The sequence below is a fragment of the Triticum aestivum genome, chromosome 2D (assembly GCF_018294505.1).
Source record: "Triticum aestivum cultivar Chinese Spring chromosome 2D, IWGSC CS RefSeq v2.1, whole genome shotgun sequence".
NCBI classification, from domain to species: Eukaryota; Viridiplantae; Streptophyta; class Magnoliopsida; order Poales; family Poaceae; genus Triticum; species Triticum aestivum.
Genome location: NC_057799.1, coordinates 61,921,622 through 61,946,599, shown reverse-complemented (window position 1 = coordinate 61,946,599; position 24,978 = coordinate 61,921,622). Strand labels below are relative to the sequence as shown.

Genomic DNA, 24,978 nt, shown 5'->3' with positions numbered 1-24,978 from the left:
GGAGCGGTGCACAATTGACCCAACGCGTACCACGTGGTCTGGACGACGCAGCGCCCGTTTTCCGGTAACTTTCGCGGACAAACCTGTCTCGGTCGACTGCCCGTCCCTGTTTCGTTCGGCTCCGAGCCGGAAATAACCGCACAAACTTTTGTTGCTCTTGCTGGACCGTCACGGCCACGACGAAATCTCAAAAAAACAGAAAAAAAATGTTCAAGCCACAGACACGCAGCGATGGAGATGCCTGCTCCGTGTACGCGACGCGTGGCGCAAGGCGCAAACACGTCTTCGAGAGGCGCATGTGCTGGTGCAGCGCCGCGGCAATGCGTGGAGTGTATTTCGCGGTCAGCGCGAGATATCCATCCAGAGAGCTTTGCTTGAAGCAAAGACAGGGAAAGAATGAAAGATACGGAGCGGAGCAGAAGAAATCTCCGTCCAATATCCGTGTCTTGTGCTCTGCGACGCGGATGCATCCGACGAATCTGTGCGTCGCAGTAGGCCTGTGGCCTCCGTTTGCCCCCGTAGTCCCAGCATTTTTGCAATGCGATTAGTATATTCTTTTTTGAACGTCATATTCGGATGGATGTACTTTGAGATATGCACTTGTTGTTTTCCTTTATTTATTGTGTATACAAGATATACTGGTTGTTTGTTGCGAAAATGTGGTGTGCCAACGAAGATTAAAGCTGGAAAGTAGGTATTTTCGGCACCAGATAAAAGGCTCCATTTAAATGATTTTTTCCTGCCTTGTTTGGTATGGTGTTGTGGTTGTTCCAGCAACACGAAACATGGCCCGTTTTAGCTGCTGCTGGTGCCACCATTATTTACACTTTGGGAAAGGCACCATCATTATTTATAAAAATACAGAGGTACCTTGAACATAGTTTCTCTTTTAAAACATGCTCCATCCGTCCCGAACTAGTTGTCTTAAGTTTGTGTGGATACGAATGTACCTAGACTCGAAGATACGGCATGGATGTATCTAGACACCAAGATACGACATACATCCATATGTTCGTGTCTAGATACATCTGAGAGTCCAGATGCATCCATATCTTCGTGTATAGATACATCTGAGTCCAGATACATCAGTATCTAGACAAAGCTAATTAGTAAAATTGTTTACGTGTCTAGATACCGTATCCAGATAAATATAAGACAAGTAATTTGGGACGAAGGTAATAGCTTTTTCAGCACTATCATTAAATCGTCGTCGCTACCACGTCGTCTCGCCGCTCCGCTTTCACCAAACCGCCATCGTCGCCACTACTGTCACAGACTCTGACCACCACTCTAAGACTAGGGGGCGTGATATTCAGTCTTTGGGGCTGGTACGTCACCCTAAACTCTTAACTCCCGATGCATGGACCTCCCGTCTCCTATCCCCCATCGATGCAATTCCGCATTGTCATCACCTCCATCTCGACCAATTCTAGCCTCCGACTTCGGTGCTGGCCCACATTCTCGCAGTTTCCTCCTTACTTGAGAGAGAATCTCAAAGAGATCGCATCGTTAAAAATTCGACTGTGATATACAAAGATCTCATTTCTTTGATTGATGCACGGGCTTCATCCTAAACTCTGACCATCGATGCACGAACCTTCCTTCTCCTATTTCCCGAAGATGTGATTCTGCGGTGTCACCACCTCCGCCTCGGACCCTCGGTACATTACAGCCTCCGACGTCGCTCCCCGACCTGTGTCAGCGCCATTCCCACCTTACTCATGGGAGAATCAATCTCAAAGAAACCGCGGAGTTAAAAACTCGACCGTGATCTGCAAAGATCTAAATTCTCATTCATCCACAAACATGCACCACTACCTCACGAGTGAGAACATTCATCAAACCCAAACACAATCATCTCACTCCCCCTTCAACCCAGCCCTCTTCAAAGCCCTGACTGTACCATCCTCCCCAACCACTAAAACCTGACCGTCCAAAACTCCTCGCCATTCACTCCAAACAGCAACAGCAACAGCACACGGAATCCGTCGTTGCACCGTACGTCCAAACCGTACCATGCATGCAACAATAAATCAATAATTCGTTTAAATATATAAAATCTCTGAAAATAATAAGAGAATCGGAACCATAATTAATGAGCAGCGCGTCGTGTTAGCAAGAAACTTCCCGGCTGCTGCCACAGCGGCAGCAGTTAACACCACAACACGCGGGTCCCACCGGTCATACTGGCCGTGGGCTCACGAATCTCCCCCGCAGCCCCGCATAAATAGCTCCCCCGTGGCGCCCCAGATCGTCTTCAACCCAGAAACCAGAGACAGAATCCCAAGCCCCGAGAGAACTCTCCGGCCAGAACACGGGAGCGAGCGATCTCCAATCTCTTTTGCGGCCGCCGATACAGCCGGAGAAAATTACTACCCCACAGTCACGACCGCGCAGGGCGACGGCGGCCACACAGCATACCCCGCCGCCACGATGCCGTCCGCCTCCAGCGCCGTCCCATCCGCCGCGGCGCCGGGCGACGAGTCCCAACCCCTCGCCGCCCCGAAGCTCCTGCTGGGGAGGTACGAGCTGGGCGGGCTCCTCGGCCGCGGCGCGTCCGCCAAGGTGTACCGGGCCAGGGACATCCTCACGGGCCGGGACGTGGCCATCAAGTCGTTCCCCAACCCGCGGGCCGGCGCGCGCGAGGGGGAGGGCTCCGCCGGGTCCGCCGCCATCGAGCGGGAGGCGGCCATCCTCAGCCGCCTGCGCCACCGCCACGTCGTGAGGCTCCACGAGATTCTCGGCACGCGCAAGAAGGTCCACTTTGTCCTCGACCTCGCCGCCGGCGGCGAGCTGTTCTCGCTCGTCGACTCCGACGGCCGCATGACGGAGGACCTCGCGCGGCATTACTTCCGCCAGCTCGTGTCGGCCGTCCGGTACTTCCACTCCCGCGGCGTCTACCACCGCGACATCAAGCCGGAGAATTTGCTCCTCGACGGCGACGGCGACCTCAAGGTCGCCGACTTCGGCCTCGGCGCCATCACGGACGAGAGCCTCCACCACACCCTCTGCGGCACCCCGGCCTACGTCGCGCCGGAGATCCTCTCGAAGCAGGGGTACCACCCGGCCAAGGTCGACATCTGGTCCTGCGGCGTGGTGCTCTTCGTGCTCGCCGCCGGCTACCTCCCCTTCAACGACGCCAGCCTCATCAACATGTACCGCAAGATCTACGCCGGCCGGTTCCGGTGCCCGAACTGGTTCTCGCCGGCGCTCCGCCACCTGCTGCGCCGCATCCTCGACCCCAACCCGTCGACGCGCATCGACACGGACGGCATCATGGAGCACCCCTGGTTCCGCCACGGCGCGAGCGGTGACGGCGAGCTGGAGGAGCTGATGCGCGGGCACGAGGAGGAGGCGTGGTTCAAGACGGAGTTCAAGGAGGACATGGCGCGGGACATGACCGCGTTCGACATCCTGGCCTTCTCGCCCGGCTCGGACCTCTCCGGGCTGTTCGGCGCCGGGCCGGGCACGGAGCGGGTGTTCGTGGGCGAGCCCGCCGCGGCCGTGCTGGCCCGGGTCGAGGACGCCGGGAAGAAGCAGGGGCACCGCGTGAGGAGGGAAGGGAAGGGCCGCGCCGGGCCGGTGTACGTGGAGGCGGAGGCCGGCGGCATTGTCGCCAAGGTGACCGTGTTCCGGATCGCCGACGCGGTGTCGGTGGTGGAGGTCGTCAAGGGCCACGGCGCGGAGGCCGCGGCGTTCTGGAGCGACTGGCTCGAGCCGGCCGTGAAGCCTCAGGCAGTGTGAAAAAGCTGCCGAGTGTGAGCCGGGCCAAGAATGTTATGTCGCTTCGCCGTGCCGTGCCGTCCCGGTGCCGGCATGCCGCCGCCGCGGGCGGGCGCGGAGATTTCTTGTTTCAAACTTCCAATGGCGAATTCGTTTGGTTTTTCTTTTCTTTGGGTCGTGTTAAAGCGGCATGCCACGCCACCGCAAGTGTGGTGGTGACTGCGAACTGGTCGGCGGACCTGCTCTGTACGATATGGTGGGAGGGAAGAAATCTTGGCAACTCGAGGCAACAATCGCTATCGTCAACAACTCACAGGGCGTGCGCACGAGCGCATCTACCGGCGGCATGAACCTCGCCTCCCGCGAGAACGGCCGGGCGGGACGGAGAAGTACAATGAACCTGGACCGAACACTTGCACAGAACCCATCCTTGGCAACGGCCGTGGTAGGAGAGCGAGATCCACAGGGGGCTGCTGGGCTGCCTCCGGCAGCGTGATGAGCTACCGCCGCGGGCTGCCGGCGGACGGCGGCGCAGGTTGTCGAGATTTTGATGTTTCAGCGCCGAACTGTTTTCCTGTTTGGCGCAGTGCGTAAGCAGGACGTGTGGTGAACTCTTGTGGTCGGCGACCTGTATCCATAACTCTGGCGCAAGGAGTAGTGTATGATGGAAGAAAGTTCTTGCGAGCGCACAACAAAATTGTCGTCGTCAGAGAAGTTGCGCACGCACCGACGGCATGGATGGATGAGTCTTTTACCTTGTCAACCCTGCGCAAGAAGAGGAAGGACGTTCGGTTCCTCAACTGCAACCGCGACTGCTCAATCGTGCAAGCAGTTTCAGAGCATTTTCCGTTCTTCTCCGGCACCTAACGGCCGTGGCTGGTCGTTGGCTCGGAGTAATCAGTGCGCGTACCGATCACCTGTGCCGTGTGCGCCTCGGCTATAGGCTGCCTACGTGATCTGATCTCGCCACCCACGAATCATGAATGAACTGTGCATGCATGCATGATAACGTAGTGTAGGTGGTCATACCTACTCCTAGAAGACAAGGCCCCAGAATCCCACGAATCATATGCGAGTACGTGCCGCTGCTTGGTACCACCGGCGCCGTATCAAGGCAAATTTGACAATTTTGACCTCGGGACGAAATCAATTCACAGAATGAACTGCCCGTGAAACTATTTCACTCCCCTAACTTTATGTGCAGCGCCCGCCATGCCGGCGCCACACCCAACGGTGCAGCGCCTAGTTCGGGAGCGTTGCACTCCAGTTCACCGTGGCAGCCCTGGCCCCGGACCAGGCAGTGCAGCGCCTACGAGGTAGGCGCCACACATGTAATGTGCAGCGCCTAGCCCTTAGGCGCTGCACTGTGACTTAGATGCCAGCCGCCCGCTCCCCCTCCCCCCACCCCACCCATTCGTTCCAGGAGGAGTTACAGAACAGGTGCGCCGGCGGCTTCCTCCTCTCCCCCTCTCAATCCCCTCTCCCAAATCCTTCAGATCCGACGATTTGGTCCGTGCATTTCTTCACCAATCCATCCTAGAAGGTACTCTCCTCCGATCCCCTTCTTTCTATCCATACAAAATATGGTATTTTGAAGATTTGGGAATCCTTGTTTGATTTGATTAGATTTGAATCTTGCATGTATTAGAATTTTGCATGTATTACAACCCTTGTTTGTTTGATTTGTGGAACCCTAGTTTATTTTATTTTATTGAAAAGATATGGTTGGATACATAGATTGACATGTTATTTCTATGGAAAAGTTATTTGTATGAAGTAGGCCTAGTTTAGTTTATTTGTACTGAAATTATACTCGTATTGAGAAAAATGCTTTGGATACATATGCTTTGAATCTTGCATGTAGTAGGCCTACTTTAGTTTTTTTGAATTGAAAAGATAATCGTGTTGACAAGAATGCTTTGTTGAAATTGTTAGGATGGTTTGGCTTCTCGATGATCATTGGGACAAACAACACCGGTCGTACGCTATGTCGGTGGAGCAGCGGGTAATACTGAAAGTGGCCGGTGTTATGAATTTCGTATTTTTTTCAAACACAAATGCCCCATATGTAATGTTATGATTTGTTTGTTTGTAGGAGCTTGCACCTCTGAAGCTTCGGTCTCACGGGGTCACCCTTGGATGGATGCGCTATGATGAGCGGTACACACCGTATGTAAGGGAGGCAGGACTTCTCCCTTTCATTCAGTTGGTCCGCCGGTCGACGCCACCCAACAATGCTGTAGCACTCACCGCGCTTATTGATCATTGGAGGCCGGAGACACACACTTTCCATCTTCGGACCGGGGAGATGACCGTGACGCTCCAGGATATTGCTATGATCACCGGTCTTCCTATCGATGGGAATCCTTTATGTATGAACACCGATTCTGATGGGTGGCGCGCGCAGATGCATGCCCTTATCGGTATGGTTCCTCCGGAGCCTCGGGAACCAGAAGCAGAAGATAAGAAGAAGGAAAGAGTCGCAGCCGGCGCTACTTTCACGTGGATATCATCGAACTTCAGTAATTGCCCTGAGGATGCTAATGAGGACATGGTGAAGACATATGCTCGTGTCTATATGTGGTACGTGATATCCAGGACTATGTTTGCTGATGGCACAGGCAAGAATGCTCCATGGATGTGGCTGAAGGCGTTGACCGTCTTCGATAGCAAATGGAGTTGGGGTTCGGCGACACTGGCTTACTTGTATCGACATGTATGAAGTTGTTTCCTTTTCACTTCATTGATACATTATCAATGCGCTCTTGCGGCAAATTTGACCATGTTCTCTTTTATGTGCAGTTGGACGAAGCCTGTTGTAGGCACACTGGAGGTATTGGTGGTTGTCTGCTCGCACTTTTCATATGGAGCTGGGAGCGTTTGCCGGTTGGACGACCGAAGACCGTGAAGTACGAGGATTGGGACGACAAAGACGACCCACTATGGCTCCCCACTTGGGCTTACAAGTGGGACGTGTTAAATGAGACGACGGATGATCCCTCGGTAATGTACAAGTTGTACAAGAGCGAGCTGGACGCGATCACGCCTGAGCAGGTGAACCGACATTGCATAAGTGATTATCATGCTTGTATCGTAACTCGATATCAATTTTGCATTCAATCCCATTTTGCAGGTGGAATGGGAGCCGTATGGAAAATGAGAGAGTTTTGGTAACCCTATGCATATGCGGTGCCCACTGATATGCAACTGGGCGGTTGAGCTTCACCTGCCACATTGGGTGTTCCGCCAGTTTGGTTTGTTCCAGCCACACCCGCCGGAGTGGGAGGACACGGACAAGTTGCTACACGCGTAAGATATAATTAACCTTGAGCACTTAGCAGCTTCTCGACGGTTTCGATGATACTAATATTCTGTTTCTAACTTGCAGGTTGGATAGGAAAAAGCAGCGGAAGATCAAGGATTGGGCCAACCATCACAGGAAGTATGTCGTGCAGTTCGCTCTTAGTGTGGAGCAAGCAAGGGCTGGAAAACGAGCCCAGCTTCGTGAGCACTGCCCGATCGCGTTCAACAACTATCTCACATGGTTTCTTGCAAGTACCCGCGTGGAGGTATGCAAGCCGGCGTATGCTGAGGAGATTCTGGAAGAACCCACCATTTTTGATGAGGTAGCCCAGCACCAGTACAACGCATTAGTCAGGAAAGGCAACTCAGTGATCCATTCAGCTCCAATGATGAACTTTGTGGTTAGCCCTTTTTGCTTTTCCATTCGCACTATTCACATCTTCGCTTGCCTAACACTTTGATACCGTTTCTGTTCATAGCGTGCCCAGATCAAGAAAGCAGCTGATGAGACCGAGACTATTCTGGAAACAACCCCGGCTGGCAAAAGCGATGGGGAAGGTGCACTTCGAGCATTCATTAAGGTTCACATCTCCTTCAAACTAGCACTTAACATATGTTGCTACGTTCCATGTCTCATTCACTTGTACATGTTGCAGCGCCAGGGCCAAAAGTTAAGGCGGCTATCAAACCTTTTCGGTTGTCGTGACCCCGAGTATGTATCACCAGAACGGTCTAGGTCGGCGACACCATCAGATCCCGCTTCGGGGCAGGGCCATGGTGAACCTTTCGAGGATGAGGATGTGGGTGTGGTCACCCAAGAGGTATGGCATGACGATATATATCCATTTGTTGATGCATTGCTAACTATATCCTCACACACGGTCTTTCCATATCTTCTGTTGATGCATAGGTTGCTGATGATATGACCATGGGGACGTACCAGGCTCGGTCTGCATACGAGTTGAAGCCTAGGAAGGGAATCAACAAGTACACACCTGAAGACTTCACCCAAAGAGGCCAAAGAGGCAAAAGGACGGTCGGCACCTCGCGGATGGCGGCTTTGGATGACTATTTGGATGACTATGTAGATGACGTGGAGGAACCGGAGCCGGAGCCGGAGCGGGTTCCTCTTCCTAGGAAGGTGAAGAAGATAAGCGTCAAGAGGGGGGGAGGAGCCAGCAAGCGCGGAAAGCACCAGTCATCGTCCTTTATTTATAATGTTGAACTTAGAGTGGAATTTGTTATGTCGTTGAACTTGGAGTGGTGGTAGCTATTAGTAATGTGGAATTTGTTATGTCGTTGAACTTGGAGTGGTCGTAGCTATTAGTAATGTGGAATTTGTTATGTCGTTGAACTTGGAGTGGTGGTAGCTCTATGTTAAACTTGAACTTATTGTGATGGTCCTTTCTAAGAAATGATGTCTTTGGTGAACCCTTTTTGAACCTTAATGTTTATTATACGAAATGTTGAACTGTGGCTGAAAATGACCCAGTATGAATGACAAAAAAACACAAGTGAGTTGGCACATAACTCACTACATGCCAAGTTGGACCTCCTTTCCATGGTCTTGCACGCACAATCCACGGACATATTTCATCTTCACATGCACATGCAACCGTGTAGCGCACATTGACGTCCGAGTTCACCACCTTGTGTGGACGATAATGCGTAACCGAGTAGTTGTCGAGCCACATCTTCAATTCCAACAAGGTGTCGAACTTAGAACCTTTAGCAATCCGGTTCTTGTCGTCTACCAAATCACGGTGAGAGCTTGGCCTAACCCCAAGAGGTACACATTGGCCACCATCTACCACGGCTTCATCAGCGAGACTAACATTCTTGAACAATGTAGTCCGATGATCCCGACCAAATACCTTCTCGAAAGCTTCGGCCTCCTTCACCGTGAACCCCTCCGCATCAACTTGTTCATCGGGACCATCGTCATCCGAGTCCGATGCATATGCACGGGAAAAAGGGATGGAATGGTCCATTGTCTCTTGCAAATGATATTTGTCGAGATCACCCACATTGTTGTCATGGAGATCAACTTCATTGTCATCGTCCGCATACTCATCATTGTCCTCTTGCAAAGCTTCATCTTGGTTGTTTGTAAACGGGCTCAATGTTGGCCTCACTTCTTGGGTCAAAAGAGGTTCAACAATTTCATCTCGCTTCAAGGGTGGGGGGCTACTAGCAACCAAAGGGGAGGGGTTCCGGTTCAAGTCCAAATGCAAACTTGAATCAACCTTCTTCGTTGCAAATAACTCAAGAGCCTTGTCTAGTGATTCGGCCACCGTCTCCTTGTATGCAACCCAACGTTGCTCCGAGTTGACACGCATTGTCTTCCAACGGATGTGCATTCCAAAACCAACATTATGCCTTCCCTCCAACTCAATGATATCACTAGGGTCCATCCAATTCAAATCTTTCCTAACTTGTTGCAAGAGCTCCGCATAGCTAGGACTACTATCAAACACCATGTCAAGCTCATCCGGGTCCGGTTCTATATTGCCTTTCAAAAAGGCGTCTTTGTCCCCATGATGAACAAACACACATGTTCTTCCCATCCCTATAAGCATTCAAAGAACACAAGGTAACATTGCTTCCATGAGTACTAATCCAAGGATAAACACGGAATACAAACCCTAATATATATATCAAACAACAACCCTAACCCTAACCTTAACCCTAACCCTAACCATAACCATAACCATAACCCTAGCCCTAAACCTAACTCTAGCACCAACATAAGAACACCCATAAGAATAACCCTAGCATACTAACAAAGCCTAATCATAGAAATTGGCAAACAAACATCTCACATCTCCATGCAAATCTCTAGATCCAAACAAAACTAGGGTTTCCCCAAACTAGCAACAAATGAGCAATGGGAGAACTTTACTTGGATCAAAACAAGGGGATCGGAGAATATTACCTTGAGGGAGGGTTTGACTTCGAAATCCACGGACAAATTCTTCAAATTTGCAAGATTTGGGAGAGGATTTGAGAGGGGGAGAGAGTGGGAGAGGGGCCAAAGCTCGGGGAGAGAGTGGGAGAGTGTGTGGTGTGTGTGTGTGGGGGGGGGTGGGGGAGGGGGGCCAGCAAAGTGGCTGGATAAGTCACAGTGCAGCGCCTAGCCGCTAGGCGCTGCACATTACATGTGTGGCGCTTAGCTCGGAGGCGCCGCACTGCTGGGTGCGGGCCCAGGGCTGCCACGGTGGACAGGTGTGCAACGCCGCCGCGCTAGGCGCTGCACAGTACGGTGTGGCGCCGGCGTGGCGGGCGCTACACAAAAAGATCAGGGGAGTGAAATAGTTTCGCACCCAGTTCATTCTGTGAAATGATTTTGTCCCGAGGTCAAAATTGTCAAATTTGCCCCCTATCGACTCATGTGCGTCGGCGCAGACGACGGGACCGCGGCGAAGATGCCCTGCGGCCCGTGCGGCCGTGCTCCGCCACTGGTCCATCGGAGGTGTTCAATTGCCGACTGGTGCATTATTAGTAAAGTAACAGTACAATTAAAGTCGTAGATTAAGACCCTCATGGCTTCCTTTTTCCTAAAGAAGATGCTCTCCGTGGCGTAATTTCACTGGATGCACATGATTCTTCGTTCGTGGCCATGAATCCAAAACAACAGTCCCGATCTATCAACCAGAAAAATAAATACAGGTTGATCAACCCTAAACTATCACTAAAATGGACAGAAAGCGACGGCGTAGAGGACAACAAGACACTCGGAAGCGACGGAGCAAATAATGCGTACTACGTACTCTACCTGCTGTCGTAATTCGTAAACACCAAGCCACAAGCGATCTTTGATGACCAATTAGGCATGGGTTTACAGGAGCCGGATTTTCTAACTTAGAGAAGCAAAGTCACGGTGCTACAGTGTAACCATAGTGTAAAATCTAGAAGTAATGTTAGAGCTGTTTAGCTGATTATTTACTATTGATATTTTACTTAGAATAATAATGTATAGCGACAGGTCCTTTTTCCTTAACAAGGCCCCGAGTCCTTATCGACGTGCCACTGCCACATGACCTCCCATCATTGGCGCGGAAATGACGATCAGTGAGAAAACTTATAGGCTCCCTCGAGCCGTTCAATTATTGCCTCCCTAGTGCACCCACATGTATCAACACCTGAACAGTCCTGCTCATTGGCTCAAAATCTGGCTCAGTGATCAGCTGATTCTGCACATCTGCTCTGCACTTTGCTGATCTGGACTGTTAGTAGTATTTTAGCCTGTATGGCCGCCTATATTTATTTTTCCGGGAGAAGAGTTCTGAGTAGATCTTCTTCTTCTTAAATAAAAGGGTTAGTCTCCGTGTATGATCTTGTAAAATGTTGCCTGTGTATCATGTCATGTGGGCGTATAAAATAAGAGTTGAGTCGCCATAGTGACGGTGATTGACGCCCTGAAAGTGAATCGGCAGTTTACCTGAACGGGCAATATAAACTGGCTGCCAGTAGTAGCAAGCTAAGAAAAGTCTATTATACCATCACGCATTATTACCTATAAAAAAACAATTTATGCACTCATCTGTTGCGTGCACATCTATGAAAAGTTGTACTCCTACTACTATATGACATCATGACTATCGCAGTAGCTGGGTGTGTGGTGCACATCAATCTGACCGGCCTGCAATGGACGCCATTAGAGACCCGGGAAGATATCTGGTGCTCCGGGAGCACCTAAACTTAGGTGCTCCGGGAGCTTCTCAGCCGTTGGATCTAAAATCCAGAGGCCAAGGAGAGAGCTCGCGCATTTATTCAAAAAAACACCCCTAGAAGTCCGTTATTACAACCAGATCCAGCGCATCCCTAGATGACCGTTAGATTATAGATCCAACGGCTGAGGAGCTCCGGGAGCACCTAAACTTAGGTGCTCCCGTAGCACCTGATATTTTCCCTCAGAGACCCATGCCACGGCACGGTTGCTCCGGCGTCGTTCTGCAATTTTAACGATAAGCAGTGCAAATAATCTCATATGAAAGGAGAATGATACGAAGTGACCAAAGCTGGGTACCATGTGCTCGGGCCTGGGTTTTTTTGCGTCGGGCTTGGCTAGGCCCGGCCCGAAGCCCGGCCCGGCCCGAGGTATGGCCAGGTATATGCGGTGGCCGTATCACCGCTGCAACGTGCAATGCGACGTCCGTGGGTCAGAAAGCTGGCCCTCTGAGTTTACGGGCTGTTGCTGCAGCAAGGTCGAAACGATACCTCTTGTCCTTTGCGTGAACAGCTTGTCTAATTTATATCTAGATGTTTTTTTGGAAAAGGTAAGATGGCTCAGGACCAACTTTATATTTCAAAACAGGCATAAGCCTGGAGCTGGTTACAGAGTCTTGCTAAATGCACCAAGGTGCATGGCCGCAAGCAGCCTAAAAGAAAGACGGTAAAGAAAGGGCAGGGAACGTGATACAAGAAAAATGTGTAGCGGCTAAGCTTCAAGCATCATGGCCCACGTCCACAAGTCCGCCTTATCTCTCTGTTTCGTAGCACTGTTGGCCCACAAACGGATCAACTAGCAGCGTAGAATCTGATCTGAGGCTGAGTCCAGCATTTGTTATTGAAAGTGCGATCATTCCTAGCATGCCACAAAGCAACTACAGATGCCGCAATGGTGATATTCCATTTCCTTTTGAAGCAAAGCCGGTCAACTGTCTTGAGCACGAAGAACTGAATATCCGGAGAGGTGCAGGCGAGAGAAGCCAGCAGCAACCTGTCCCAAATTGACTTAACTGACCGACATTGTAGCACTATGTGGTGGACCGTTTCCAAGGCCGGACAAGGTCACAGCAAGCGGAAGGAGCCACCGCAACCCAGCCTTTTTTGGCCATGAAATCTCTGAGTGTTGAGGCGACCCCAGAAGAGTAGCCAGAAGAAGATCCTGTATTTTAGTAGGATGATTGGGTCCCAAATCAAATGCTCGAAACCCTAAAGCACCCCTCTGAAGTTGAGCAGGCAGTAAAAATGGCCCGTATTCAGCTTGTTTTCGAGGAAGAGAGGCACACGAGTATCTTGAAGGAAATATGCCCTAGAGGCATAATAAAGTTATTATTTAATTTCCTTATATCATAATAAATGTTTATTATTCATGTTAGAATTGTATTAACCGGAAACTTGATACATGTGTGAATACATAGACAAAACAAAGTGTCCCTAGTATGCCTCTACTAGACTAGCTCGTTAATCAAAGATGGTTAAGTTTCCTGACCATAGACATGTGTTGTCATTTGATGAACGGTATCACATCATTAGAGAATGATGTGATGGACAAGACCCATCCGTTAGCTTAGCATTATGATCGTTGAGTTTTATTGCTATTGCTTTTTCATGACTTATACATGTTCCTCTGACTATGAGATTATGCAACTCCCGAATACCGGAGGAACACCTTGTGTGCTATCAAACGTCACAATGTTACTGGGTGATTATAAAGATACTCTACAGGTGTCTCTGAAGGTGTTTGTTGGGTTGGCATAGATCGAGATTAGGATTTGTCACTCCGTGTATCGGAGAGGTATCTCTGGGCCCTCTCGGTAATGCACATCACTATAAGCCTTGCAAGCAATGTGACTAATGAGTTAGTTGCGGGATTATGCATTATGGAACGAGTAAAGAGACTTGCCGGTAATGAGATTAAACTAGGTATGATGATACCGACGATCGAATCTTGGGTAAGTAACATACCGATGACAAAGGGAACAACGTATGTTGTTATGCGGTTTGACCGATAAAGATCTTCGTAGAATCTGTAGGAGCCAATATGAGCATCCAGGTTTTGCTATTGGTTATTGACCGGAGATGTGTCTCGGTCATGTCTACATAGTTCTCGAACCCGTAGGGTCCGCATGCTTAACGTTCGATGATGATTTGTAATATGAGTTATGTGATTTGATGACCGAAGTTTGTTCGGAGTCCCGGATGAGATCACGGACATGACGAAGAGTCTCGAAATGGTCGAGAGGTAAGTATCTTCAGGGTCTTCACGTGCAGCAGACGATCATCAGTAATAAGGGGCTCTCCGGGTGAAAGTGATAACGAGATCCTAATGTTAGATTTAGTAAAATTCACTTAACCCGAATAGAAGAGAGATCAGAGTCCCAGAGTATAGGCAAGGAGTAAAAGATCCTAATACCACCCAATGGCGACGTGGGCCCGTAAGCCACAGAGTCATGTTAGTAAAACAGTTTTCACTGACTAGACTCGACTTCGGCCAAGGAGTGTGGAGAGGGGGTTCCTACAGGCAGTCGGCTCTGATACCAACTTGTGACGCCCCCGATTTGACCGTACACTAATCATGCACGCAAATGTGTACGATCAAGATCAGGGACTCACGGGAAGATATCACAACACAACTCTAAAACATAAATAAGTCATACAAGCATCATAATACAAGCCAGGGGCCTCGAGGGCTCGAATACAAGTGCTCGATCATAGACGAGTCAGCGGAAGCAATAATATCTGAGTACAGACATAAGTTAAACAAGTTTGCCTTAAGAAGGCTAGCACAAAAGTAGCAACGATCGAAAAGGCAAGGCCTCCTGCCTGGGACCTCCTAACTACTCCTCGAAGCCGAACTCCATGTAGCATCATCCTCGGGATCTCTAGCTCCTGGACTCCAGCATCTGGTTGAGACAATCCGGTATAGAAAAAGGGAAAAGAGGGAGAAAGGCAACCGTGAGTACTCATCCAAAGTACTCGCACGCAAGGAGCTACACTACATATGCATGGGTCTATGTGTAAAGGGGCATATCAGTGGACTGAACTGCAGAATGCCAGAATAAGGGGGGATAGCTAGTCCTGTCGAAGACTACGATTCTGGCCATCTCCATCTTGCAGCATGTAGAAGAGAGTAGATTGAAGTCCTCCAAGTAGCATCGCATAGCATAATCCTACCCGGCGATCCCCTCCTCGTCGCCCTGTTAGAGAGCGATCACCGGGTTGTATCTGGCACTTGGAAGGGTGTATTTTATTTAGTATCCAGTTCTAGTTGTCATAAGGTCAAGGTACAACTCTGGGTCGTCCTTTTACCGAGGGACACGGCTATTCGAATAGATAAACTTCCCTGCAGGGGTGCACCACATAACCCAACACGCTCGATCCCATTTGGCCGGACACACTTTTCTGGGTCATGCCCGGCCTCGTAAGATCAACATGTCGCAGCCCCACCTAGGCTCAACAGAGAGGTCAGCACGCCGGTCTAACCCTATGCGCGCAGGGGTCTGGGCCCATCGCCCTATGCACACCTGCACGTTGCGTACGCGGCCGGAAGCAGAGCTAGCCCCCTTAATACAAGCGCGAGCTTACGGTCCAATGCGGCGCGCGCCACTCAGTCGCTGACGTCAAAAGAGCTTCGGCTGATACCACGATGTCGGGATACCCATAACTACTCCCGCGTAGATGGTTAGTGCGTATAGACCAAATGGCCAGACTTAGATCAAATACCAAGAACTCGTTAAGCGTGTTAAGCATCCGCGAACGCCGACCAGGGCCAGGCCCACCTCTCATCTAGGCGGTCTCAACCTGCCCTGTCGCTTCGCCATAAAGTAACAGTCGGGGGGCCGTCAGGAACCCAGGCCCACCTCTACCGGGGTGGAGCCACTTGTCCTTTCAGCCCCCTCATCAGAATCACTTGCGGGTACTCCTCGAGCCGACCCGACTTTAGTCTCCACATGTGTCATGTATATAATGTATATAGTATATACCCGTGATCACCTCCCAAAGTGATCACGGCCCAGTAGTATAGCATGGCAGACGGACAAGAGTGTAGGGCCACTGATGGAACACTAGCATCCTATACTAAGCAGTAGGATAGCAGGTAAGGGTATCAACTATAGCAACAAAGACAGGCTATGCATAAGGATAGGATTAACGGAAAGCAGTAACATGCTACACTACTCTAATGCAAGCAGTATAGAGAAGAATAGGCTGGTGATCAAGGGGGGGCTTGCCTGGTTGCTCTGGCAAGAAGGAAGGGTCGTCATCACCGTAGTCGAACTGGGGGTCGCCGGCAGTCTCGGGGTCTACCGGAGAGAAGAGGGGGAAGAAACAGTAAATACATAGCAAGCAAGTGCATAACAAGACATAACATGGCAAAGCGCAGCGATAGGAGTGTTCTAACGCAGTGCTACACGATACTGGCGAAGGGGGATAATATCCGGAAAGTTTTCCCGGAGTTAGGCATTTTTGGACAGATGAAACGGAGGGGAATGTTGCGAGTTCGATAGGTTAGGGAGGTGTGGCGGACGAACGGGCTGCGTATCCGGATTCGTCTCGTCGCTCTGAGCAACTTTCATGTAGAAAACATTTTCATCCGAGTTACGATTTAAAAGATATGAATTTTCAAAGATTATTTGAATTTTTGGAATTTATTTATTAAATTAAATTCGAATTATCCAAAACAGTAATGGTGACGTCAGCATGTCGTGTGTGTGACATCAGCTGTCAACTGTGCGCTGACCATGTCACCCTGACATGTGGGGCCCACATGTCAACCTCTGTAGCTAATTAACTTGGTTAATTTAAACTAAAAAAACTTAATTAGATTGTGGGCCCTACTAGTGAGTGTCTGCTTAGGGATTAGTTTAACTAACTAATTTAACTAACTGATTAATTAGTATTTTTATTTATTTTTTTAAAAGGTTTTATTGGTGGGCCCCGCATGTCAGCTGCTGGGATTGGCCCAGTCAGCATCGACCAAAGTCAACGGGTCAAAGCTGGGGCCCAGGGGCCCGCTGGTCAGTGACAGGGGCCTGCCCAGTCAGCAGTTGACTAAAGTCAACAGGGCAGCCGGGCCCCAGGGGCCCACGGGTCAGCGCCCCAGGGGCGGGGGCCACTAAGCCACGTCGGCGTCGGCGCCGGAGAGAGCTCCGGCGACCAAATCGCGCGGCGGCGCGCGTCGGGGATGGTCGGAAATCGCCGTCCGGCGGCCAAAACAACGGCGGTTGGTTGCGTTCGAACGGGAGCAAGGTTCCGCGTCGATCTACGGCACGAGCGCGAGCTGAAAAGGCCGGTGCCGTGCGCTAGGTCGTCGCCGGCGGACAACGGAGTCGGTTGTCAGTGGAACCGGAGTTGCACAGCACGGGGAGGCGCGCTAGTGGTGGCTCAGGCTCACACGAGCTCTAGGAGCTCGATGCGAGGTTCAGCCGCACGTGACAGTGGCGATGGCCACGGAGGCGAGCTCGTCGGCGGCGATGCGTGCTAGTACCAGTGGAGCGGCGGCTACGGGCGAACGGGGTGCCGCAGGGAGGGGGGAAGGAAACAGAGGCTCACTGGGAGCCTGCAGGTGTGCAATCATGGGCTCGGGGGAGGCTCGGTGGAGCGAATCGACGACGGCCGGGGTTGGGGGGGAGCTCGATCCCGAGGCTGTGGTGGCGTCGGGCTCGATCCCGAGGGCGGAGAGTAAGTAGATGAAGAAGGTGGAGCCGTCGGGCTTGCCGGAGAGGCACTCGGGGCTCGGTGGCCGCGGAAACGACGGCGGCACGTCGGCGATGGCGCTCGGGTGAGGCGGGTGAGCGAGACAGAGGGGGGGGGGAAGCGTGTGGATCTGGGAGGCGCAGAGGCGGGCGAGAGGGGGGGCAAGTGGGAGAGATGGGTGGAGGCCAAGGCGACGGGGCGGCCTTATCCCCTCCCGGCGTCGGCGCCGGCGAGGTGGTCGGGTGGGGACGGGCCCCTGTTGCTTCCCCGGTCGGGGGAACAGGGGGGGAGGCGACCCAGGGAGGGGCTGTGGGCTGGTAGTTGGCCAGCTGGGCCAGGTGGGCCTGTGAGCTGGGCCGCCTGGTCCAGTGAGGGGGAGGGGGTTCCTTTTCTTTTCTTTTCTTTATTTTTTTGTTTGCAAAAAATATTTAGCACCTAAATGGTATTTATAAAATATGGGAGCTAGCTTATAAGTTGCAGTGCATCAGATCCTTGCACCAAAAACTAGTTTGGGTGAAATACTAATTCATATTGAATTTAGATTAATTAAAAGGCTATTAAATGTTGTTGCTCGCCAAAGTTTGAGGTTGTTAGGGTCACTTAACTAATCCATTTATGTTTAGTTACAATTTTATAATTGCTTCAGAATTATTTGTCATTTAATGAACATTTTAGTTTTTTCAATTTTGACAACTTTTATTTTCCACTTTAATTTTAATTGAAGTTTGAGTTAGGAGTTTGAAAGGAAATGTGATTCCAATGTGATCAAGCCCTGCCTAGCAACATGATTAGCTTAATCACAGAGAGCTACTGTAGCATGATTCTCGGGGTGTTACAAATCTCCTCCACTACAAGAAATCTCGTCCCGAGATTTAGGAGCGGGAGCAAGGGGGAAGGGATTTGGTTACGAAATTCTAATGGGTCTTCTCGGTGTTGGTTGCTCTTCTCGAGGAGGTCTATCCACTACGTTGATGTCTTCATTTCTCTGCTTCAGGTCGTTATGATAAAGTTGTCGTCCTTTCTTCGGGAACTACATCGTACTTACGATAGAGTAAGGGGGTATTCTGGAAGAACAGACTTCTGCAGGGTTTACTATCTGGTCAATATCATCGGGGAAGGTGGCGGAAAGTATCTCTCGAACTAAACCTTAAGAAAAGCCGAGAGCAAGTAAGAAAGTACCATGAGAAGTTTCAAACAGGTAGGCAATCGTTCGAAGCCTGAAACAAAGTGTGAAAGGGGTTCAAAGCAATCGGAATAAGTATTATGTCTGAGGCCAGTATAGATCAGTAGGACGGTGGTCCGTGAATTACATACGAGGCCACGCGCGATGAATTAATTTGGGAACAGGGGGTGCACCGGAGAGTCAGGTTTTGATCCTGTGGAAATATGGGTTATGGGCCCACCATGTGGTTAACGTAGGAAGGGCGGTGACATCTTGCACGATCATGATCGCAAGGCATGTCAGAGGGTAGCCTGTCAGTTATATGTCAGCAACATCGTCGGTATCAAGGGCGAGGGACGAAGAGAACCATTTTTCTGCTCGTTGAAACGAGGCGGACCAATAGGCAAAGTTCTCATCCATCGGTGGCTACCGGTATGCCATCAACAATAGTAACAGGGTCTTACTGACAGAGTTGTACACCGAGGTGTTTACATAAGCGAGAGAATAATACTGCTTAGACCATATAGATCACCAGAAAGGTTAACCCAAACAATGGAAAGGAAAATATGATTATCATATTAAACAGAAGAATGGAAAGGAAAATGTGTTAAAACACATATTTCAAGGGTATATTCTCCCCAAGGGTAAGCAGAGCATGATATCCATGACGGGATATAACGTAGAAAACTCTTTAGGTAAGGGGAAGGAAATTTCATGACATTACCCATACAACGGTGTTTGGATAATTGAGCAGGAAACAATTAGCTTTGGGCTTCAAATGTTCCTGTTGAAAACCAGAGTACCATAGACATGCTTCGAGATAGCATTGACATGGTCAATAGGTAAGATCAGGCCATGGATTCACAAAGGATCCATCAGGAACAACTTATGGAATAAGTCTTACAATTTCCTCATGGAAGAACGGCTAACCTTGGTAAGGAGGATACTATATCAATAGGTCATCCGGCCATGTGTGCTAGGCATGACATCATCTTACCGGTTATAAAAAGACTAATGTTATAACTCTTGGAATTACGTTCCAACCATCATTTCTGACCAAGATTCAGATCAGATTGGTGTCAGGTTACCTCAGACTTAGGATGTCTGAGAAGAAAGGTGCAACACAAATTGATGGGATGACATTGTAAGATTCTCGGGAAATGAAACATGAAAGCAAGTTCCGAAACAAGAGTTCATCATTAAACCAAGGAGAGGTGAGGAGGTGACTGATTGACTCAGCGACAATCCATTGAGACTTCCAAAAGATGGATTTCCAAAACTATGTGAACAAGGAGATAACATTTGCTAGATCGAATGACTTAATGATGTATGCTCGAGGAAAACATACACAGTTAAACATTGGCTGAAATGTGCACCCGAAATATGGGCTAGGTAGCACGATCAACGTTCGAATGATGATTCATTAAGCCATAGACGTAGAATGGAACTATAGACCAATAACTTCAAAGCAATAGGGTTGCTAGAAGTTTAGAATCTACACATCACAGACCATTTGTCGGTATTTCGTTTAGAAACTACACGGGGACCAAGAAAGAATGGTGATGGTGAGAAGTATCACTGTACCACGAATTCTTAAGAGGTGGAGTAATGTTCACGACATTCTTGACATCAAAAATGGTAATACTCCACGGTAGAACATAACATAAGTTGGATAGCAGGGGAATCAAGATACATCACAAAATATGAACAAGTTCGTGTTGGGGGGGGGGAAGGTAAGAATATTATCGATGATAACATAATTCATCGAGGGGCAAGGATGGTATTTCTCATCCTGAATTTCGACACACAACTTGGAAGAAGTCAAATTTTTGACAATGATCACGACAAATTTGTCGAGAGGTTTTCAAGAAGATGTAATTGATCGATGATGACATCAAGTCACAGGAATGATGAAAGCGGAAGGTTATTGGAACCACGGGTAGCACACAAACTCGGGGTCAAGTTTGTTGTTCGAGGTGAAACGATATGACGAGGAAAATCGACGTAAGCTTAGCTCATCGTCGAAAGTGGTGCTCCGGGAATAAGGACCAGGTAGCACAGTTAAAATCATCAAGATAATGATATAGCCAAACAGGCTAGGAATGACGCGATCGGGTACAAACTCGTAAGTAAGGAACATTACTAAAAGTTGTTGAACCGTAGTGCGGACTCGATTCAATTATCGGGGTACTCGAGTGATTAACCACTCAAAACCCAGGAAAAATAGTAATCCGTGAGAATGTAGTACTTGATGAAGAACTCATAAGAAGTTATGCGGTTCCGTGATAGTCTCGAGATACCAGGGGGCAATACTCGTCGACAGATCAAAGCAGAGGGTGGATTGGGGTATTGCTCTATAGAAGACAAGTGCTTAAACTTGCACGAGAAATGGTATTTAAAGGAGAACATGGTCGGAACCACGATTGCAAAAGGCCAGATCCCAGATATAAGATGAACTTATACCAAGGGAATAATTAATTTAAGAGAAGCTTTTAATGATAAGATCTACATCGTGTCCATGGGCATGAACACAAAGTTCAAGGTCGACTCCCACTTCTCCAATGCATATCCTTTCATTTACTTCTCGCGTTCGATGAAGTTGTAGTGTTGAAATTTTAGATGGCAAAATACCAGGAGAGTATGACTCGTGAAAACCTTCGAGTTCACACATATTAAGGAAAGCATAGGTTCAACCCATCAGGGCATCTTAGGAACTTATACCACAAACTTCGGAGTAAATAATACAAGCTCGAAAGTAGGGCATGGTTCACAAAGCAGAGGATACAATTTACCAAAGGCATCATGTATCCGAGGAAAAGCTCACAAGCTTATTTAATATGAAGGACATTGTCGGATAAAATCCATTACAGGATATGTCGGTCCATAACAGAGCTGATGTGAGCATCGGGACACGACCAGAGGAAGTAACAATGCAAAGGCATTGGATTATAGAAGCAACTGACTAACTCAAAGCTCAATGCAAAGGAATTATAATTTCAAATTCAAGGGATCAGAAGCAATGCTCTGATCAAGGATGGATAAGTTGAGTAGGCTTAGGGGTACAATCGATGACGATTTGATTGGTTGAGATCCAGCTCATGTTAAAAATGACGTCTGAGCCGGAAGAATGAATTCTAGGATATGATTGAGGATTGCGAGCATTCGCAACAAATTGAATCAACGGACTCAAAATGATAATGAAAAGAGATGCCAATAAGATTACGAGAATTTTGGGATTAACCATAATGCAAGCAAACAAGAATTTCAAGAGCAATAGGCTCCTGAGGATTTTCGGAAGATCGAATAGTATTTTGAAGACTATTGTGGAATACTTGAAACAACTGGGGATGACCGGATACTCGGTAAGTGCGAGAATTATCCGTAGGGGTATGCAGGTGACAAAGAACAGCAAGGCAGTAAGCTCAAAGGATTCTCGGAACAACAGAGAGAATTTCGGGGTATCTTGTAATAACAAGATCAACTGGGAAACATTGTATGAATGGCGAGTATACGTGGTTATCTATAGGAGTTTATCGATGAAAGGGAATTGCAAAAGCGATGAACACAAGTCCTCGGGTTATCAGCAGAGAGTATCTTCAGGGTCTTCACGTGCAGCAGACGATCATCAGTAATAAGGGGCTCTCCGGGTGAAAGTGATAACGATATCCTAATGTTAGATTTAGTAAAATTCACTTAACTCGAATAGAAGAGAGATCAGAGTCCCAGAGTATAGGCAAGGAGTAAAAGATCCTAATACCACCCAATGGCGATGTGGGCCCGTAAGCCACACAGTCATGTTAGTAAAACAGTTTTCACTGACTAGACTCGACTTCGGCCAAGGAGTGTGGAGAGGGGGTTCCTACAGGCAGTCGGCTCTGATACCAACTTGTGACGCCCCCGATTTGACCGTACACTAATCATGCACGCAAATGTGTACGATCAAGATCAGGGACTCACGGGAAGATATCACAACACAACTCTAAAACATAAATAAGTCATACAAGCATCATAATACAAGCCAGGGGCCTCGAGGGCTCGAATACAAGTGCTCGATCGTAGACGAGTCAGCGGAAGCAATAATATCTGAGTACAGACATAAGTTAAACAAGTTTGCCTTAAGAAGGCTAGCACAAAAGTAGCAACGATCGAAAAGGCAAGGCCTCCTGCCTGGGACCTCCTAACTACTCCTCGAAGCCGAACTCCATGTAGCATCATCCTCGGGATCTCTAGCTCCTGGACTCCAGCATCTGGTTGAGACAATCCGGTATAGAAAAAGGGAAAAGAGGGAGAAAGGCAACCGTGAGTACTCATCCAAAGTACTCGCAAGCAAGGAGCTACACTACATATGCATGGGTATATGTGTAAAGGGGCATATCAGTGGACTGAACTGCAGAATGCCAGAATAAGGGGGGATAGCTAGTCCTGTCGAAGACTACGATTCTGGCCATCTCCATCTTGCAGCATGTAGAAGAGAGTAGATTGAAGTCCTCCAAGTAGCATCGCATAGCATAATCCTACCCGGCGATCCCCTCCTCGTCGCCCTGTTAGAGAGCGATCACCGGGTTGTATCTGGCACTTGGAAGGGTGTATTTTATTCAGTATCCAGTTCTAGTTGTCATAAGGTCAAGGTACAACTCCGGGTCGTCCTTTTACCGAGGGACACGGCTATTCAAATAGATAAACTTCCCTGCAGGGGTGCACCACATAACCCAACACGCTCGATCCCATTTGGCCGGACACACTTTTCTGGGTCATGCCCGGCCTCGTAAGATCAACACGTCGCAGCCCCACCTAGGCTCAACAGAGAGGTCAGCACGCCGGTCTAACCCTATGCGCGCAGGGGTCTGGGCCCATCGCCCTATGCACACCTGCACGTTGCGTACGCGGCCGGAAGCAGACCTAGCCCCCTTAATACAAGCGCGAGCTTACGGTCCAATGCGGCGCGCGCCACTCAGTCGCTGACGTCAAAAGAGCTTCGGCTGATACCACGACGTCGGGATACCCATAACTACTCCCGCGTAGATGGTTAGTGCGTATAGACCAAATGGCCAGACTCAGATCAAATACCAAGAACTCGTTAAGCGTGTTAAGTATCCGCGAACGCCGACCAGGGCCAGGCCCACCTCTCACCTAGGCGGTCTCAACCTGCCCTGTCGCTTCGCCATAAAGTAACAGTCGGGGGCCGTCAGGAACCCAGGCCCACCTCTACCGGGGTGGAGCCACCTTGTCCTTTCAGCCCCCTCATCAGAATCACTTGCGGGTACTCCTCGAGCCGACCCGACTTTAGTCACCACATGTGTCATGTATATAATGTATATAGTATATACCCGTGATCACCTCCCAAAGTGATCACGGCCCAGTAGTATAGCATGGCAGACGGACAAGAGTGTAGGGCCACTGATGGAACACTAGCATCCTATACTAAGCAGTAGGATAGCAGGTAAGGGTATCAACTGTAGCAACAAAGACAGGCTATGCATCAGGATAGGATTAACGGAAAGCAGTAACATGCTACACTACTCTAATGCAAGCAGTATAGAGAAGAATAGGCTGGTGATCAAGGGGGGGCTTGCCTGGTTGCTCTGGCAAGAAGGAAGGGTCGTCATCACCGTAGTCGAACTGGGGGTCGCCGGCAGTCTCGGGGTCTACCGGAGAGAAGAGGGGGAAGAAACAGTAAATACATAGCAAGCAAGTGCATAACAAGACATAACATGGCAAAGCGCAGCGATAGGAGTGTTCTAACGCAGTGCTACACGATACTGGCGAAGGGGGATAATATCCGGAAAGTTTTCCCGGAGTTAGGCATTTTTGGACAGATGAAACGGAGGGGGAATGTTGCGAGTTCGATAGGTTAGGGAGGTGTGGCGGACGAACGGGCTGCGTATCCAGATTCGTCTCGTCGTTCTGAGCAACTTTCATGTAGAAAACATTTTCATCCGAGTTACGATTTAAAAGATATGAATTTTCAAAGATTATTTGAATTTTTGGAATTTATTTATTAAATTAAATTCGAATTATCCAAAACAGTAATGGTGACGTCAGCATGTCGTGTGTGTGACATCAGCTGTCAACTGTGCGCTGACCATGTCACCCTGACATGTGGGGCCCACATGTCAACCTCTGTAGCTAATTAACTTGGTTAATTTAAACTAAAAAAACTTAATTAGATTGTGGGCCCTACTAGTCAGTGTCTGATTAGGGATTAGTTTAACTAACTAATTTAACTAACTGATTAATTAGTATTTTTATTTATTTTTTTAAAAGGTTTTATTGGTGGGCCCCGCATGTCAGCTGCTCGGATTGGCCCAGTCAGCATCGACCAAAGTCAACGGGTCAAAGCTGGGGCCCAGGGGCCCGCTGGTCAGTGA

At 49.1% G+C, this 24,978-nt stretch overlaps 1 protein-coding gene across 1 annotated transcript; it reads left to right on the top strand.

The window, feature by feature from the left end:
* The first annotated feature begins 2,268 nt into the window (after window positions 1-2,268).
* Window positions 2,269-4,016, top strand: LOC101290672 (CBL-interacting protein kinase 29). The gene has a single exon (XM_044474471.1). It carries the CDS (start codon window positions 2,434-2,436, stop codon window positions 3,742-3,744), a length of 1,311 nt encoding a protein of 436 aa, XP_044330406.1. The 5' UTR covers window positions 2,269-2,433; the 3' UTR covers window positions 3,745-4,016.
* The last annotated feature ends 20,962 nt before the right edge of the window (window positions 4,017-24,978 follow it).